The following is a 16557-nucleotide window of genomic DNA, read 5'->3' on the forward strand; positions in this document are numbered from 1 at the left end:
AATACTAACGCTGTCCGGCCGCTGCTGCTTCTCCTGTGGAGCAGCAGCGGCCGGTACAAAAAGAAAAAAGCCAAAAAAAGATTTTTAACCTGAAACGCGGCTCCGTAGACAGCCATCTGGCATTGGCAGTCGTCACTGCAGCCGCTCCTCCTCTCCCCTCTACGTCACTGCCCCTGCAGGAAGACCCCGAAGGAGCGCAGCGACGTCAGAGGGGAGAGGAGGAGCGGCTGCAGAGATGACAGCCAATGCCAGATGGCTGTCTATGGAGCCGTGCTTCAGGTTTAAAATCTTTTTTTACCGGCCGCTGCTGCTCAACAGGAGACGCAGCAGCGGCCGGACAGCGTTAGTATTGGCGGCTGCGGGCGGCGAGGGGGTTGATGTGCCCAAGGGGGGGGTAGGGGCTTGGGTGATGCGTCGAGGGGGGAGGGGAGGGTCGCTGGACATGGGTGGCTGCAGGGGGAGAGGAGGGTCGCTGGACATGGATGGCTGCAAGGGGGGCAGGGAAGAGGGAGGTGGTGAGACCAGATGGGTGGCTGCAGGGGAGACAGAAGGGACGCTGCAGGGGGGGCAGGGGGAGAGGAGGTTCGCTGGACATGGGTGGCTGCAGGGGGGCAGGGGAGAGAGGTGGGTCACTGGACATGGGTGGCTATGGGGGGGCAAGGGGAAAGGAGAGGAGGGTCGGACATGGGTGGCTGCAGGGGGGGCAGGGGAGAGGAGGGTCGCTGGACATGGGTAGCTGCAGGGGAAGAGGAGGGTTGCTGGACATGGGTGGCTGCAGGGGGGGGCAGGGGGAGAGGAGAGTCGCTGGACATGGGTGGCTGCAGGGGGAGCAGGGGAGAGAGGAGGGCCGCTGCACATGCGTGGCTGCAGAGGCAGAGGAGGGTTGGTGGGGAGGGGGTCCTGAGACCAGATGGGTGGCTGCAGAGAGGGCAGGGGAGACAGGAAGGACGCTGCAGGGGGGGGATTACCTTGCTAGCGCCCATTTCATTGCCTACCGAAATGGGCCTTTTATACTAGTCTAATTATAATTATTACAAAATTTAATTATGTCTGATACTGTCTGGTCTCCCACACCATGGTCCGACCATTACAAAGCACTCTTCACCCTACAATGGCGAAAAAAGGACCAATCTAAATTACAAGACCTCAAAACGATTCTCACAAGAGGAAGGATTGACAATGACAATCTTTGGAAACTCATCTATGCCAATAATTGGTCAACGCAACCAAATTCTGACTTTTTCCTCACACTCTGGGACGATAGATGCAAAACGATCTTAGATGAAATTGCACCACTACGCCCAAAAAAATTACATACTCGCAAACCTTCACCGTGGTTCAATAATTTATTGAAAAATTTGAAGTCACAAGCCAGAAAACTTGGAAAGGCATGGAGTAAATTGAAAGATCATAGCAGCTTCAATGCTTGGAAGCAATCTCAAAGAAGTTACAAATACGCCATCAAGCGAGCTAAAAGAGACTACTACACAAACAAAATTACAGTGTCTGGTGCAGATACAAAAAAACAATTTCAAATTATAAAATCCCTCCTAAATACTGATCCAGTAACTTCCTCATCTTCAAACCGTCCTTCTGCTGACCAATTAGCCAAGTATTTCAACGACAAAATCTTTAATCTTCACAAATCGATCTCCCAAGTCACTTCCATTGTAGACAACTTTCTTGATTAACTGGACCCTAACCCAATTGAAGTTCCAGCAGACCGTTACTGGACCACTTTCACCCCTCTTACTATTGAAGAAGTCTCCAAGACCATCTCCAAACTCTCTAGGTGTTATTGCCAATTGGACCCTTGTCCCAACTACCTTCTGAAAAACGCTCCAATGTGTTTCATCGCTGACCTCACCACTCACTTAAATTTCCTACTCCAACAAGGCTCCTTCCCCACCAGAACTCCAAGAAACATGCAAATGACATTACCAACTACCGGCCTATTGACTCCATTCCCCTAATTACAAAATTGATGGAAAACAGAGTGACTTCACAGCTCAATGATTATATTGAAAAATTCTCCATACTCCATGAATCACAATCAGGCTTTCATTCGGCCCACAGCACAGGAACGGTCCTCATAACCTTAATATCCAAATTTAAACAAGAAATAGCAATTGGGAACCATATCCTTCTTCTGCAATTCGACCTATCTAGTGCCTTCGACATGGTTGATCATAACATCCTAACCAAACTTTTGGACAAACTCGTGATAGGTGGCACATTATTAAATGGATAAAAAGTTTCATTACTACAAGATCCTACCAAGTCAAAGGACCTACAAACATGTCATCTCCATGGCTATCGGAATGCGGAGTGCCACAGGGATCTCCGTTTCTCCAATTCTTTTTAACCTAATGATGATTCCTCTGGCCAAAGCACTAGCCAAATATGGCCTCAATCCCTTCATCTACGCTGACGACGTCACCACATTCCATCCCTTTTAAAACTGACCTATCTGAAATCTCCGATAAAATTAACACAGGTATGACCACTTTAACCTCCTGGGCTGATGCTTTCAGGATGAAATAAAATAAAGAGAAAACACAATGTTTAGTCCTATCTTCTCAACATTATCCATTCATCCCAACTACTCTTAGCACCCCAGAGGTTAAACTTCCCATATCAGACAACTTGAAAATCCTTGGAGTCACAATTGATAGTCATTTATCTTTTGAAAACCATGATAAAATTATTAACAAGAGGATGTTTAATATAATGTGGATTTTGAAAAGAGTAAAATCATATCTTCCATTAGATACCTTCCGGAACCTAGTACAATCCACGGTTCTTACACACGTTGATTACTGCAATAGTGTTTTTCTAGGTTGTAAGTCCCTATTATTGAAAAAGCTCCAGACTTCCCAAAACACGGCAGCCAGACTTATTTTTGGTAAATCAAGATTCGACAGCGCAACACCTCTTCGAGAGAAATTTCACTGGCTCCCCATCAGAGAAAGAATTAACTTTAAAATCCACACAATGATTTACAGGATATTACACGGAGAAGCCCCCACCTACCTTATTGACCTCCCAACCAGGAACAGTTTGACGTCTTCTCGTACTTACCTCAATCTACACCTCTTGTAAAGGTATTAAGTACAAATCCTTCCACGCATCCAATTTTTCCTTTTTAGGTAGCCAGCTTTGGAATGCTCTACCAAGATCTATCCGTACCATTAACGGCCTTCTGCCCTTCAGAAAAGCACTGAAGACCCATCTCTTCAAGATAGCCTACCCTAATGATCCAACCTAACCAAAACTTGCCCATAAGATTCTAATTGACAGTAGTTATACTTTGACCATGTTGCCCATTATCCTTTCTGCTACCCCCATATCCATTCCTTTCCATCTTCTACGCCTACCTCCCAATGCTCTCTTCTTTCTGAACCCTATCCCTCCTATGTTTAACTTACTTTCCGTTAACCCCATTAGTTTTGCACTTATCACAAACTGTATATCTTTCTTATGACTTTGTAATTATTTTTATTGTTACTATGTAAGCCGCATTGAGCCTGACATGTGTGGGAAAGCGCGGGGTACAAAGCGAATGCTACATACCTGTAGAAGGTATTCTCCGAGGACAGCAGGCTGATTGTTCTCACTGATGGGTGACGTCCACGGCAGCCCCTCCAATCGGAAACTTCTCTAGCAAAGTCCTTTGCTAGTCCTCGCGCGCCCGCGCGCACCGCGCATGCGCGGCCGTCTTCCCGCCCGAAACCGGCTCGAGCCGGCCAGTCCAGTATGTAGCAAGACAATACACTTCAAGGAAAGACACAACTCCAACGGGGAGGCGGGCGGGTTTGTGAGAACAATCAGCCTGCTGTCCTCGGAGAATACCTTCTACAGGTATGTAGCATTCGCTTTCTCCGAGGACAAGCAGGCTGCTTGTTCTCACTGATGGGGTATCCCTAGCCCCCAGGCTCACTCAAAACAACAACCATGGTCAATTGGGCCTCGCAACGGCGAGGACATACTGAGATTGACCTAAAAAATTTACCAACTAACTGAGAGTGCAGCCTGGAACAGAACAAACAGGGCCCTCGGGGGGTGGAGTTGGATCCTAAAGCCCAAACAGGTTCTGAAGAACTGACTGCCCGAACCGACTGTCGCGTCGGGTATCCTGCTGCAGGCAGTAATGAGATGTGAATGTGTGGACAGATGACCACGTCGCAGCTTTGCAAATTTCTTCAATGGAGGCTGACTTCAAGTGGGCTACCGACGCAGCCATGGCTCTAACATTATGAGCCGTGACATGACCCTCAAGAGCCAGCCCCGCCTGGGCGTAAGTGAAGGAAATGCAATCTGCTACCCAATTGGATATGGTGCGTTTCCCTACAGCCACTCCCCTCCTATTGGGATCAAAAGAAACAAACAATTGGGCGGACTGTCTGTGGGGCTGTGTCCGCTCCAGGTAGAAGGCCAATGCTCTCTTGCAGTCCAATGTGTGCAGCTGACGTTCAGCAGGGCAGGAATGAGGACGGGGAAAGAATGTTGGCAAGACAATTGACTGGTTCAGATGGAACTCCGACATGACCTTTGGCAAGAACTTAGGGTGAGTGCGGAGGACTACTCTGTTATGATGAAATTTGGTGTAAGGGGCCTGGGCTACCAGGGCCTGAAGCTCACTGACTCTACGAGCTGAAGTAACTGCCACCAAGAAAATGACCTTCCAGGTCAAGTACTTCAGATGGCAGGAATTCAGTGGCTCAAAAGGAGGTTTCATCAGCTGGGTGAGAACGACATTGAGATCCCATGACACTGTAGGAGGCTTGACAGGGGGCTTTGACAAAAGCAAACCTCTCATGAAGTGAACAACTAAAGGCTGTCCTGAGATCGGCTTACCTTCCACATGGTAATGGTATGCACTGATTGCGCTAAGGTGAACTCTTACAGAGTTGGTCTTGAGACCAGACTCAGACAAGTGCAGAAGGTATTCAAGCAGGGTCTGTGTAGGACAAGAGCGAGGAGCTAGGGCCTTGCTGTCACACCAGACGGCAAACCTCCTCCACAGAAAGAAGTAACTCCTCTTAGTGGAATCTTTCCTGGAAGCAAGCAAGACGCGGGAGACACCCTCTGACAGACCCAAAGAGGCAAAGTCTACGCTCTCAACATCCAGGCCGTGAGAGCCAGGGACCGGAGGCTGGGATGCAGAAGAGCCCCTTCGTCCTGTGTGATGAGGGTAGGAAAACACTCCAATCTCCAGGGTTCTTCGGAGGACAGAAGAAGAGGGAACCAGATCTGACGCGGCCAAAAGGGAGCAATCAGAATCATGGTGCCTCGGTCTTGCTTGAGTTTCAACAAAGTCTTCCCCACCAGAGGTATGGGAGGATAAGCATACAGCAGACCCTCCCCCCAGTCCAGGAGGAAGGCATCCGATGCCAATCTGCCGTGGGCCTGAAGCCTGGAACAGAACTGAGGGAGCTTGTGGTTGGCTTGAGATGCAAAGAAATCTACCAAGGGGGTGCCCCACGCTTGGAAGATCTGGCGCACCACTCTGGAGTTGAGCGACCACTCGTGAGGTTGCATAATCCGGCTCAGTCTGTCGGCCAGACTGTTGTTTACGCCTGCCAGATATGTGGCTTGGAGCACCATGCCGAGACGGTGAGCCCAGAGCCACATGCTGACGGCTTCCTGACACAGGGGGCGAGATCCGGTGCCCCCCTGCTTGTTGACATAGTACATGGCAACCTGGTTGTCTGTCTGAATTTGGATAATTTGATGGGACAGCCGATCTCTGAAAGCCTTCAGAGCGTTCCAGATCGCTCGCAACTCCAGGAGATTGATCTGTAGACCACGTTCCTGGAGGGACCAGCTTCCTTGGGTGTGAAGCCCATCGACATGAGCTCCCCATCCCAGGAGAGACGCATCCGTGGTCAGCACTTTTTGTGGCTGAGGAATTTGGAAAGGACGTCCCAGAGTCAAATTGGACCAGATTGTCCACCAATACAGGGATTCGAGAAAACTCGTGGACAGGTGGATCACGTCTTCTAGACCCCCAGCAGTCTGATACCACTGGGAGGCTAGGGTCCATTGAGCAGATCTCATGTGAAGACGGGCCATGGGAGTCACATGAACTGTGGAGGCCATGTGGCCCAGCAATCTCAACATCTGCCGAGCTGTGATCTGCTGGGACGCTCGCACCCGCGAGACGAGGGACAACAAGTTGTTGGCCCTCGTCTCTGGGAGATAGGCGCGAGCCGTCCGAGAATCCAGCAGAGCTCCTATGAATTCGAGTTTCTGCACTGGGAGAAGATGGGACTTTGGATAATTTATCACAAACCCCAGTAGCTCCAGGAGGCGAATAGTCATCTGCATGGACTGCAGGGCTCCTGCCTCGGATGTGTTCTTCACCAGCCAATCGTCGAGATATGGGAACACGTGCACCCCCAGCCTGCGAAGTGCCGCTGCTACCACAGCTAGGCACTTTGTGAACACCCTGGGCGCAGAGGCGAGCCCAAAGGGTAGCACACAGTACTGGAAGTGGCGTGTGCCCAACTGAAATCGCAGATACTGTCTGTGAGCTGGCAGTATCGGGATGTGTGTGTAGGCATCCTTCAAGTCCAGAGAGCATAGCCAATCGTTTTGCTGAATCATGGGGAGAAGGGTGCCCAGGGAAAGCATCCTGAACTTTTCTTTTACGAGATATTTGTTCAGGGCCCTTAGGTCTAGGATGGGACGCATCCCCCCTGTTTTCTTTTCCACAAGGAAGTACCTGGAATAGAATCCCAGCCCTTCTTGCCCGGATGGCACGGGCTCGACCGCATTGGCGCTGAGAAGGGCGGAGAGTTCTTCTGCAAGTACCTGCTTGTGCTGGAAGCTGTAAGACTGAGCTCCCGGTGGACAATTTGGAGGTTTTGAGGCCAAATTGAGGGTGTATCCTTGCCGGACTATTTGAAGAACCCAGTGGTCGGAGGTTATGAGAGGCCACCTTTGGTGAAAAGCTTTCAACCTCCCCCCGACTGGCAGGTCGCCCGGCACTGACACTTGGATGTCGGCTATGCTCTGCTGGAGCCAGTCAAAAGCTCGCCCCTTGCTTTTGCTGGGGAGCCGCGGGGCCTTGCTGAGGCGCACGCTGCTGACGAGAGCGAGCGCGCTGGGGCTTAGCCTGGGCCGCAGGCTGTCGAGAAGGAGGATTGTACCTACGCTTACCAGAAGAGTAGGGAACAGTCTTCCTTCCCCCAAAAAATCTTCTACCTGTAGAGGTAGATGCTGAAGGCTGCCGGCGGGAGAACTTGTCGAATGCGATGTCCCGCTGGTGGAGATGCTCTACCACCTGTTCGACCTTCTCTCCAAAAATGTTATCCGCACGGCAAGGCGAGTCCGCAATCCGCTGCTGGAGTCTATTCTCCAGGTCAGCGGCACGCAGCCAAGAGAGCCTGCGCATCACCACACCTTGAGCAGCGGCCCTGGACGCAACATCAAAGGTGTCATACACCCCTCTGGCCAGGAATTTTCTGCACGCCTTCAGCTGCCTGACCACCTCCTGAAAAGGCTTGGCCTGCTCAGGGGGAAGAGCATCAACCAAGCCCGCCAACTGCCGCACATTGTTCCGCATATGTATGCTCGTGTAGAGCTGGTACGACTGAATTTTGGCCACGAGCATAGAAGAATGGTAGGCCTTCCTCCCAAAGGAGTCTAAGGTTCTAGGGTCTTTGCCCGGGGGCGCCGAAGCATGCTCCCTAGAACTCTTAGCCTTCTTTAGGGCCAAATCCACAACTCCAGAGTCATGAGGCAACTGGGTGCGCATCAGCTCTGGGTCCCCATGGATCCGGTACTGGGACTCGATCTTCTTGGGAATGTGGGGATTACTTAGTGGCTTGGTCCAGTTCGCAAGCAATGTCTTCTTTAGGACATGGTGCAAGGGAACAGTGGACGCTTCCTTAGGTGGAGAAGGATAGTCCAGGAGCTCAAACATTTCAGCCCTGGGCTCGTCCTCCACAACCACCGGGAAGGGGATGGCCGTAAACATCTCCCGGACAAAGGAAGCGAAAGACAGACTCTCAGGAGGAGAAAGCTGCCTTTCAGGAGAGGGAGTAGGATCAGAAGGAAGACCCTCAGACTCCTCGTCCGAGAAATATCTGGGGTCTTCCTCTTCCTCCCACGAGGCCTCACCCTCGGTGTCAGACACAAGTTCACGAACCTGTGTCTGCAACCTCGCCCGGCTCGACTCCGTGGAGCCACGTCCACGATGGGGGCGTCGAGAGGTAGACTCCCTCGCCCGCATCGGCGAAGCTCCCTCCGCCGACGTAGTCAGGGAGCCCTCCTGGGAGGTGGCCGCAGTCGGCACCGCACGCGGTACCGACGTCGGGGACCTCACCCCGGGCGATGGGCCAGCCGGCGCCACGCTCAACGGTACCGGAGGCGCAAGCACCGCCGGTACCGGAGGGGAAGGGCGCAACAGCTCTCCCAGAATCTCTGGGAGAACGGCCCGGAGGCTCTCGTTCAGAGCGGCTGCAGAGAAAGGCAAAGAGGTCGATGCAGGCGTCGACGTCAGAACCTGTTCCGGGCGAGGAGGCTGTTCCGGGCTGTCCAGAGTGGAGCGCATCGACACCTCCTGAACAGAGGGTGAGCGGTCCTCTCGGTGCCGATGCCTGCTGGGTGCCGACTCCCTCGGCGAGCCAGAGCTCTCGGTGCAGACGCGGGGAGGCGACCGGTGTCGATGCTTCTTCGACTTCTTCCGAAGCATGTCACCGGAGCTCCCCGGCACCGACGAGGAGGACGTAGAATCCAGCCGTCGCTTCCTCGGGGCCGAGGCCGAAGGAGGTCGGTCTCGGGGGGGCTGTACCGCAGGAGCCCTCAGGGTAGGAGGAGACCCACCCGAAGGCTCACCGCCACCAGCAGGGGAATGGACAGCCCTCACCTGCACTCCTGACGATGCACCACCGTCCGACGACATCAGCAGACGAGGTCCCGGTACCACCGACGTCGATGCAGTCGCCCGATACCTTGGCGCCGATGCAGAGGCCCGATGCCTCGATGCACTCGATACAGTGGCGGCCGAGGAAGATGGTCTGGACGCTGACGACGTCGATGCACTCGAAGATCCCGGTGCCGATGCCGACGAAGAGCCCGAGAACAACACGTTCCACTGGGCTAATCTCGCTACCTGAGTCCGCCTTTGAAGCAGGGAACACAGACTACAGTTCTGAGGGCGGTGCTCGGCCCCCAGACACTGAAGACACGACGAGTGTCTATCAGTGAGCGAGATTACCCGGGCGCACTGGGTGCACTTCTTGAAGCCGCTGGAAGGCTTCGATGTCATGGGCGGAAAAATCACGCCGGCGAAATCAAAATCCGAAATGACGGAAAAAGAGCACCAAAAAATTTAGAAGGGAGAAAATCTCGACCGAGGCCGAAAAGAGGCCTACCCCGACGACGAAAGAAAACTTATCGGGGGCAAAAAGCTGGAAGTACGGGAAGGGGTGGTCTGAAACCCGGGGGGGGGTTTCCGAAGCACTTCCCGACACTTTAAAGACTTTTTCCGAAGAAAAAACACGTCAAAAATAAATTTGGAAGCGCGAGGTCGACTTTCCGGGGCTCGACACGGCGAAACACGACTGTACCGAGTGCGGACAAAAGAAGACTGGCCGGCTCGAGCCGGTTTCGGGCGGGAAGACGGCCGCGCATGCGCGGTGCGCGCGGGCGCGCGAGGACTAGCAAAGGACTTTGCTAGAGAAGTTTCCGATTGGAGGGGCTGCCGTGGACGTCACCCATCAGTGAGAACAAGCAGCCTGCTTGTCCTCGGAGAAATGTAATAAATAAATAAAATAAATAAATCTACTGAAGTTTGCAATATTTAAATTTCTTTGCCACTTTATTCTTCGGCATTTGATACATATCTTACCTAAATGTAATAAAAAATATTATCTGCAACTATTTCTCTCTCCTTTCTATATGTTTTTAGACAATTAAGGACTTAGGCCCTGCCCCAGATCCACCCATTTTAGCCTCCCCAAAACGTTGAGCCGCACTGGATTGAGAACCCCTAGCATAGAGAATGCTCTAATAATATGTAATATTAGATGATCTGTGTTTACATTAGGACAAAAGAATTGTCTCTCTTGATTCGTTCATATCTTAGCACTGATTTCAATACCACCAACTACAAAATATTGTATTTCATATATTTTTGAAATAGCCAAACAGGATAGAGCACTAAACTGGTCACGGGCCTTTTTGCCAGGTAGAATACAGAGACCAAATCATCTGTGGTAAGTTATCACACCCATGTTTGTTGGAGTATGTAGTACTAGAAGGCTCACTATTATCTCCGATGCTGTTTAAGACCAGCAATCCTTGACCAAAGGTACAATACTGCATTTCAGTTTTGTTTTGGGTTTTTTTTCAACAGAAAACATTCAGGACATTCAGTTATACATTTCTGTAGGACCCAAGGGAGAAAATATGTTGAAAAACTGTATACAGGCTTGGCAAGAATAGCAGACTGGATGTCTGAAAACAAACAAAGTGAATCCACTTAACAATGAGGCTCTCTGGACAAAGAGCAGATCCAGCTTTACCATTAGCAAAGAGGAATATTCTGGTGGTTAGAGCAGCAGGCTGAGAACCAGAAAAGCCAGGTTCAAATCCTGCTGACATTCATGATCTTGTACAAGTCACTTACTCCCAAATTCTTTATATGGTGCCCAGATCTGGGCTCTTCTTTTAACTAAAGCTTTGCAACAGCTGGAACTACTACACTTTAGCATTAAGGGTATGAATGTGATGCTCTTCTGGAATGTTTGTGCACTTTGCTATAGGAAATAGAATTACTTTCTGCCTTTGGCTCTTGAATTGTAAATCGCTTTGAATTTACTTAAACAAACAAAAAAAAAAGTGATTCCATCAAGTTTTAATAAACATAAACCAATGTTCTCTTTAAGTGGTGCTCATGAGTGATTGCTCATACATTTTAGGAGTGTTGCTCACAGATTTTACATTTTGTGTGCTATATTCAGAAATGCATAGATAATACTGTTGCTCAAAAATTGTTGGTTTTTAACATTTTAACACGTTGCTCACACGAAAAAAAAAATTTGCATAGGCCAGGCTATTCCTTAGAGAAAACATTACATGCAATGTAACTGGCTAACAAGCCATTAACGAGCAATCACTGGATGACAATAACCAATTATTGACGTTAATTGGCACCAGTTAGGATTTGCATGCACATATGACTGCACACTATAGCATGAAGTGCCTAAATCCCATAGCATGTAACCCCAAAGAGGAGTGTCGCAATGCAAGGGGCACAAGTGAGTCAGGGGCATTCCAAAAAATTGAGTGTAGTGTTCTAGAATAACAGGTCACTGGGATTTATATCAGATTTTGACAGGCATAAGTGGCTGAACCCAGGAATTGGCACTAAGTGCTATTCTATAAAGGATGCATGCATTTGGCACTCAAAAATTTGCACCATGAAAGACTGGTGCTAATTATAGAATCCCCCCCCCCCCCCCAACCCTCCATTGCCTCAGATACAAATGTAGGGGTCCTTTTACTAAAGCTTAGTACATACTAACAGATACGAGCATGTGCTACTGGTATAAAATACCACATGCATTTAGGACTAGATTGAATAAATAGCACCCAAATTTGGATGTTAAAAAAAATTCTGCCGGAATTGCGCAGCAGTTACAGAACAGCCAATTTCCACCCCAAACTTTGGGTGCAAGGATTTATATCAACTGAAACCTGGTGCATAAATTAGGCGCAGATTCCCCAAATTCTATGATAATGCACTCATCTTTAGTGAGCACCCCTGAGCTGCCCATGCCCCTCCCATGCCCACAACCCCTTTTGAGTTGTGCACTAAAGAGCCCTTTTACTAAACTGCAGTAAAAAGGGGCCTGCACTAGCGGCAGGGGCCATCTTTGCCACGCACTGAGGCCTTGGGGGGGGGGGCACTTACCACCACCCACTGAGGTGGTGGTAAGGACTCCTGCACTAACCTGGGGATAACTGCCTGATTACCGCTTGGTAACTCCCTGCGGAAATATTTTTTGAATATTCCCACTAGCGCTGGAGCAGGGGTTGCCCGCACTAGGCCAGCGGTAGCTCCAGATTGTTGGGCTTACCACTGCTTAGTAAAAGAGCCCCTAAAAGATTTACATGCAGAGTTTTATAGAATAGCACTTAGCAATATGCACACGCAAATCTTACAACTAACCGTAATAATTGGTTAGCACCCAATTATTGCTAGTTAACGGCTTGTTACTCATTAAGATGCACACACAATTTTGGCCACCATGTAGAATCCAGGAATTAGTGGGAGCTAAGCTTTCATACAAGGGCCCCTAAGATTGTAAGCCCTCTGGAGACAGAAAAATACCTACTGTACCTGACTTGCTTTGCGTTACTACTGAAAAGTTGTGAGGTTAAGTGCAAGTACTATTTGTGGCATATAAAATTGTTTGTAAAAAGGCATCTCCTTATTTGTATTTTCATGACGATTATATTCCCACACAAAATTTCCACTCTGCTGGTCAGGCCTTGCTCCGGGGGGGGTACTACACTGATGGACTCCTACAGAAAAAGGCCTATGGTAGGCGGTCATCTCCTTGGAATCTGCTTCCATACACCTTGAAAATGGTTGACTGTCATTTTATTCCACTTTCTAACCCATGGGAAAAGTAGTATAAACAAAAAAATAAATAAACTTAGTATATAAATTAGACTACCTCAGCAAGCATCTAGAATGCCAGAATAGGGGGAGGGGCAAATGGCATAAAAATGCTACACTGTCTCCCACCAACAAAGAGCACTGGACAGAATAGTGTGTCTGGCATGATCCCAAGCCCTGCCAAATGAAGTGAAAGCACAGCCATCAAATGAAGCATGATCCCAGGCCCCACCAGCTGAAGAAATGAAGGAGCCGGCTGGGCTGGGCAGCAGGAGTCTGTGCCATGGCTCCCTACTGCTCTTCCCCTTTCTCAGTGCCAGCACTGCAAGCATATTCAAACGATCATATTATAAACCATAAATGATCATCTATCCATGCCCCCCCCCCCCCCTCTTTTCACTTTTCTCCTGGAGACTTTCATTGGAATGATTTTCTGATTCATCTTTAGTTACTCTGCCCTGACCTGATGAAAGAGGTCTTAGCTCCCAAATGGCTGTCCAAAAAAATACATCATTAGTCCAATATTATCTTTTTGTTTTTAGATATTAGTTAGAAAATAATTAACTGCCAAGGTGGGCAGACAAAAATTCTGCACTCCACATGCCATGCTACCTAATGTCCAGTATAAGAGAGGGCTCTGGGCTTCTCTCTGATTGCCAGGCCAGCAGCATCAAGAAACCTGGCATAACCATAACCAACTAAACATATATGCCTAAAAGTATAAAGAACTTCTACTTAAAATCTCAGAGACATTTATTTTGTTCGAGGAAATGATCAGCTATGAAACCACCAATAAATATACCTGTTTAAAAAAAGAGCTATGTAAGATAACACAAAAGTTAGGACAGAACAGCTCTGACTTTCTACCAGCTATCAATAGTCCCATACAAAAAGCCAAAGATTGGCATGATGCTGCAAAAGCAAAACTAGAATAAACATGGTTATCGGGCGATCACGTTTAGTACTACTCTGCAGAATAATCCCAGTCTCTCTCTCCAAACTAAAAACTTTAACACTTACAAGTTATCACACCCTTAAAAGAATCTGTGGTCATAACATAGCAGATACCACATTCTACAAAACAAAATAAACAAAACTAAAAAAAATATCTGTGCTCATCTAAATGAATGCAAACGTATTAACTTAGTCAACATCTTTATATCTAGGGGTTGAAATGGATTATTATAGCAAACAGTATACTACGTTGTTGCAAGAGCTGATGCATTTCATTGAAACAAATCAGTGCAAATAACACAAGACAAGGCACAGCATCAGAATGCTGTAAAGACTCAAAAACATATTTGCTGAGAAATGATCCCCATGAATTCTCAGCTAGACCGGTCTCAGGACTGCAGCTCCTTACGTGTACGATACTGCAGTGGGCTGGGAGGGACCTTCACTGACTCCGTATCATTGAAAGTGGAATTTTGTCCCCTCTACATTCCCAAGAAAAGATTCCTATAGAGGAGGGAATAATTTAATCAAAGTCAATTTTTGCAGTGCCTCATCAATAGTATTTTACAAAATTAAATTAGACCGAGAATCTTTACAGACGTTCCAGGGAGGCTCAGGTCTGCATTGCAGCGCACTGCTGCAAGGATGCAAAAAAAAAAAAAAAAAGTGCTCACAGACCTCAGTCCTCCGGAATAAACTTACTTTCTCCCATCAAGGTTGGAAGTTGCACGCGGAGCCGCAATGCAGATGTGAAAGACCAGCCCTAACACCCGGCCCGTGCCAAGCTTCTCTCCCCACCCCCCAAAAAAAAAGTAATAATAATGTGTCCAATAACTTACCCGCCACGCAGAAGTTTATAGGCAGCAGAACCCTAATCCAGGCTATGAATAGGAGGTAGAAGAGGTTTTCTCCCATAGTTTTGTTTCAGGTTTCTTTTTCTTTTTCTATGTGTGTGTTGTTGGTTTTTGGTTTTTTGCTCCCACCCTCCCAGTTCCTCACACCAGCTTCCAGGGCATGGTGTCGTGTCAGTCTCCACCAACGGCTCCTCTACGCGCAGCAGGATTTCGACCAGGCTCGCGCCAGCTCCACGCCCTCCCGCAGGTGACAGCGGTTCGCGCCGGATCCACGCGCTTCTGCCGTAGGGGAAGGAAGGGGCTCGCGCCAGCTCCCCACAGTCTTGCTGTAGGTGAGAAGGGGGTCTCGCGCCAAGAGCCAGAAGCTGTCCCAACCCGGCCAGTCCCCGGTCCCCCTTACAGATGAAGAACAGGAGGTGGGAAGTGTCCCCAGACTTTTCAACGCTGCCAGGTTTGCAGTAAATGTATCCTCCTTCCCTGCCCTACCGGCTCCACTGCTGGAAATGGAATGGGCGGATCCGCTGACGCACTAGTGTCCACTGGGATTGGCGCCTGTTGGCTCGGGACGCAGAGCTGGTTCGCCGCAGCCCCGTTTTTGGGCAGATTAGGGGAGATGTCAAGTGCTGGACGAGTACCCATCGTCCCCGCAACCTTGCCTTTTTAAATCTAGGAGCTTTGCCTGCAATGATGTGCACTATCTCCCCCACAGTACAAGGAGACAACTTTTCAAAATGACTGAGAGAACTAAATCCAATGGAACATACCCTTCCCTGGACCCAGTCAAACATTTTACTGAATATTGAGGGATGCTCAAACACCCACAGAGGAACACAGCCTTCCAAACTAAGTTATCTCACAATTGGAACTACCTACAGTTTCTGTGCACCAGGGCTGATGTAATGATGTCAGGTGGCCTAGGCAGACCTTCAGCCTTACCCCCACCCCCTCCCCCGGTTACCCTTTAGGGTCCCTAACAATCATGATCACCCCAAGGCCACCATTCCCAGAATAATCTGGGTAAAGGAGCTATTTGAAAACTGCCCACCTTGCCCACTCTCCCATTAGTTTAAGGCTTATTCACTTATACATAGTAACATAGTAGATGACGGCAGAAAAAGACCTGCATGGTTCATCCAGTCTACCCAACAAGATAAACTCGTGTGCTACTTTTTGTGTATACCCTACCTTGATTTGTACCTGTCCTCTTCAGGGCACAGACTGTATAAGTCTGCCCAGCACTATCCCCGCCTCTCAACCACCGGCTCTGGCACAAACCCTATAAGTCTGCCCAGCACTATCCCCACCTCCAAACTACCAGTCCCGCCTCCCACCACTAGCTCTGGCATAGACCGTATAAGTCTGCCCAGCACTATCCCCGCCTCCCAACCACCAGCCCCGCCTCCCACCACCAGATCTGCCACCCAATCTCGGCTAAGCTCCTGAGGATCCATTCCTTCTGAACAGGATAATGCTGAATGATTACCAGCTTCACAAGCTGCATTAACTTTCCATTAATAATTCCTCCACTATAGGCAGTAACTTTCAGTTGGTTCAGGATGTTAATACATGAGCCAATGCGCTGAGAGGGGAAGTTAAACTAGGGTTGCCAACTTATTAACAAGGAAAAATCTGCCACTTGCCCTGCTCCATGCCTCGCCTTAAGGCCCTTGCTACACCTACTGTTGCACCATTCTCCTGGCATCAAACAGTAGAGGAACAAAGATGAGGAACCTCTTGCAGATAGTGTCCAGAAAAGATTCTTTATTTACCACAGTGGCGATCCTTGGTCGGCTGCCACCCAGGGCCGATCGCCGTTGCGCACCCCACCCCCCACCAGGTGCAGCGGCATCCGTCCTCCCCCCCCGGGTGCAGCACGACACCCCCTCCCCCCGGCACATCAACCCCCCCCCCCTCCCCGGGTGCAGTCTTACCTGCTGGGAGCAGCCGCGCGGCTGCTTTCTGCACCCCTCCAGCGGCGTGCACCCGGGGCGGACTGCCCCCACTACGCCACTGATTTACCAAGTGTTCAAAAATAGGGAGGAAGGTATAACAGATTTATTTCTGTTACCTATCATGCTCATAACTCTTTCACTGCCATCTGTCACAACCATT

General features: G+C 49.4%; 1 protein-coding gene across 1 annotated transcript in view; it reads right to left on the minus strand.

Annotated features, from left to right (window-relative positions):
- Nucleotides 1-14525, minus strand: part of CNTNAP1 (contactin associated protein 1) — a 394500-nt gene extending 379975 nt beyond the window's left edge. Inside the window, 1 exon segment of the mRNA XM_030221745.1 lies at nt 14431-14525. Coding sequence (XP_030077605.1) covers nt 14431-14506 — 76 coding nt within the window. The 5' untranslated portion in view covers nt 14507-14525.
- Between the last annotated feature and the right edge of the window lie 2032 nt (nt 14526-16557).

The sequence above is a fragment of the Microcaecilia unicolor genome, chromosome 12 (assembly GCF_901765095.1).
Source record: "Microcaecilia unicolor chromosome 12, aMicUni1.1, whole genome shotgun sequence".
Classification (NCBI taxonomy): Eukaryota; Metazoa; Chordata; class Amphibia; order Gymnophiona; family Siphonopidae; genus Microcaecilia; species Microcaecilia unicolor.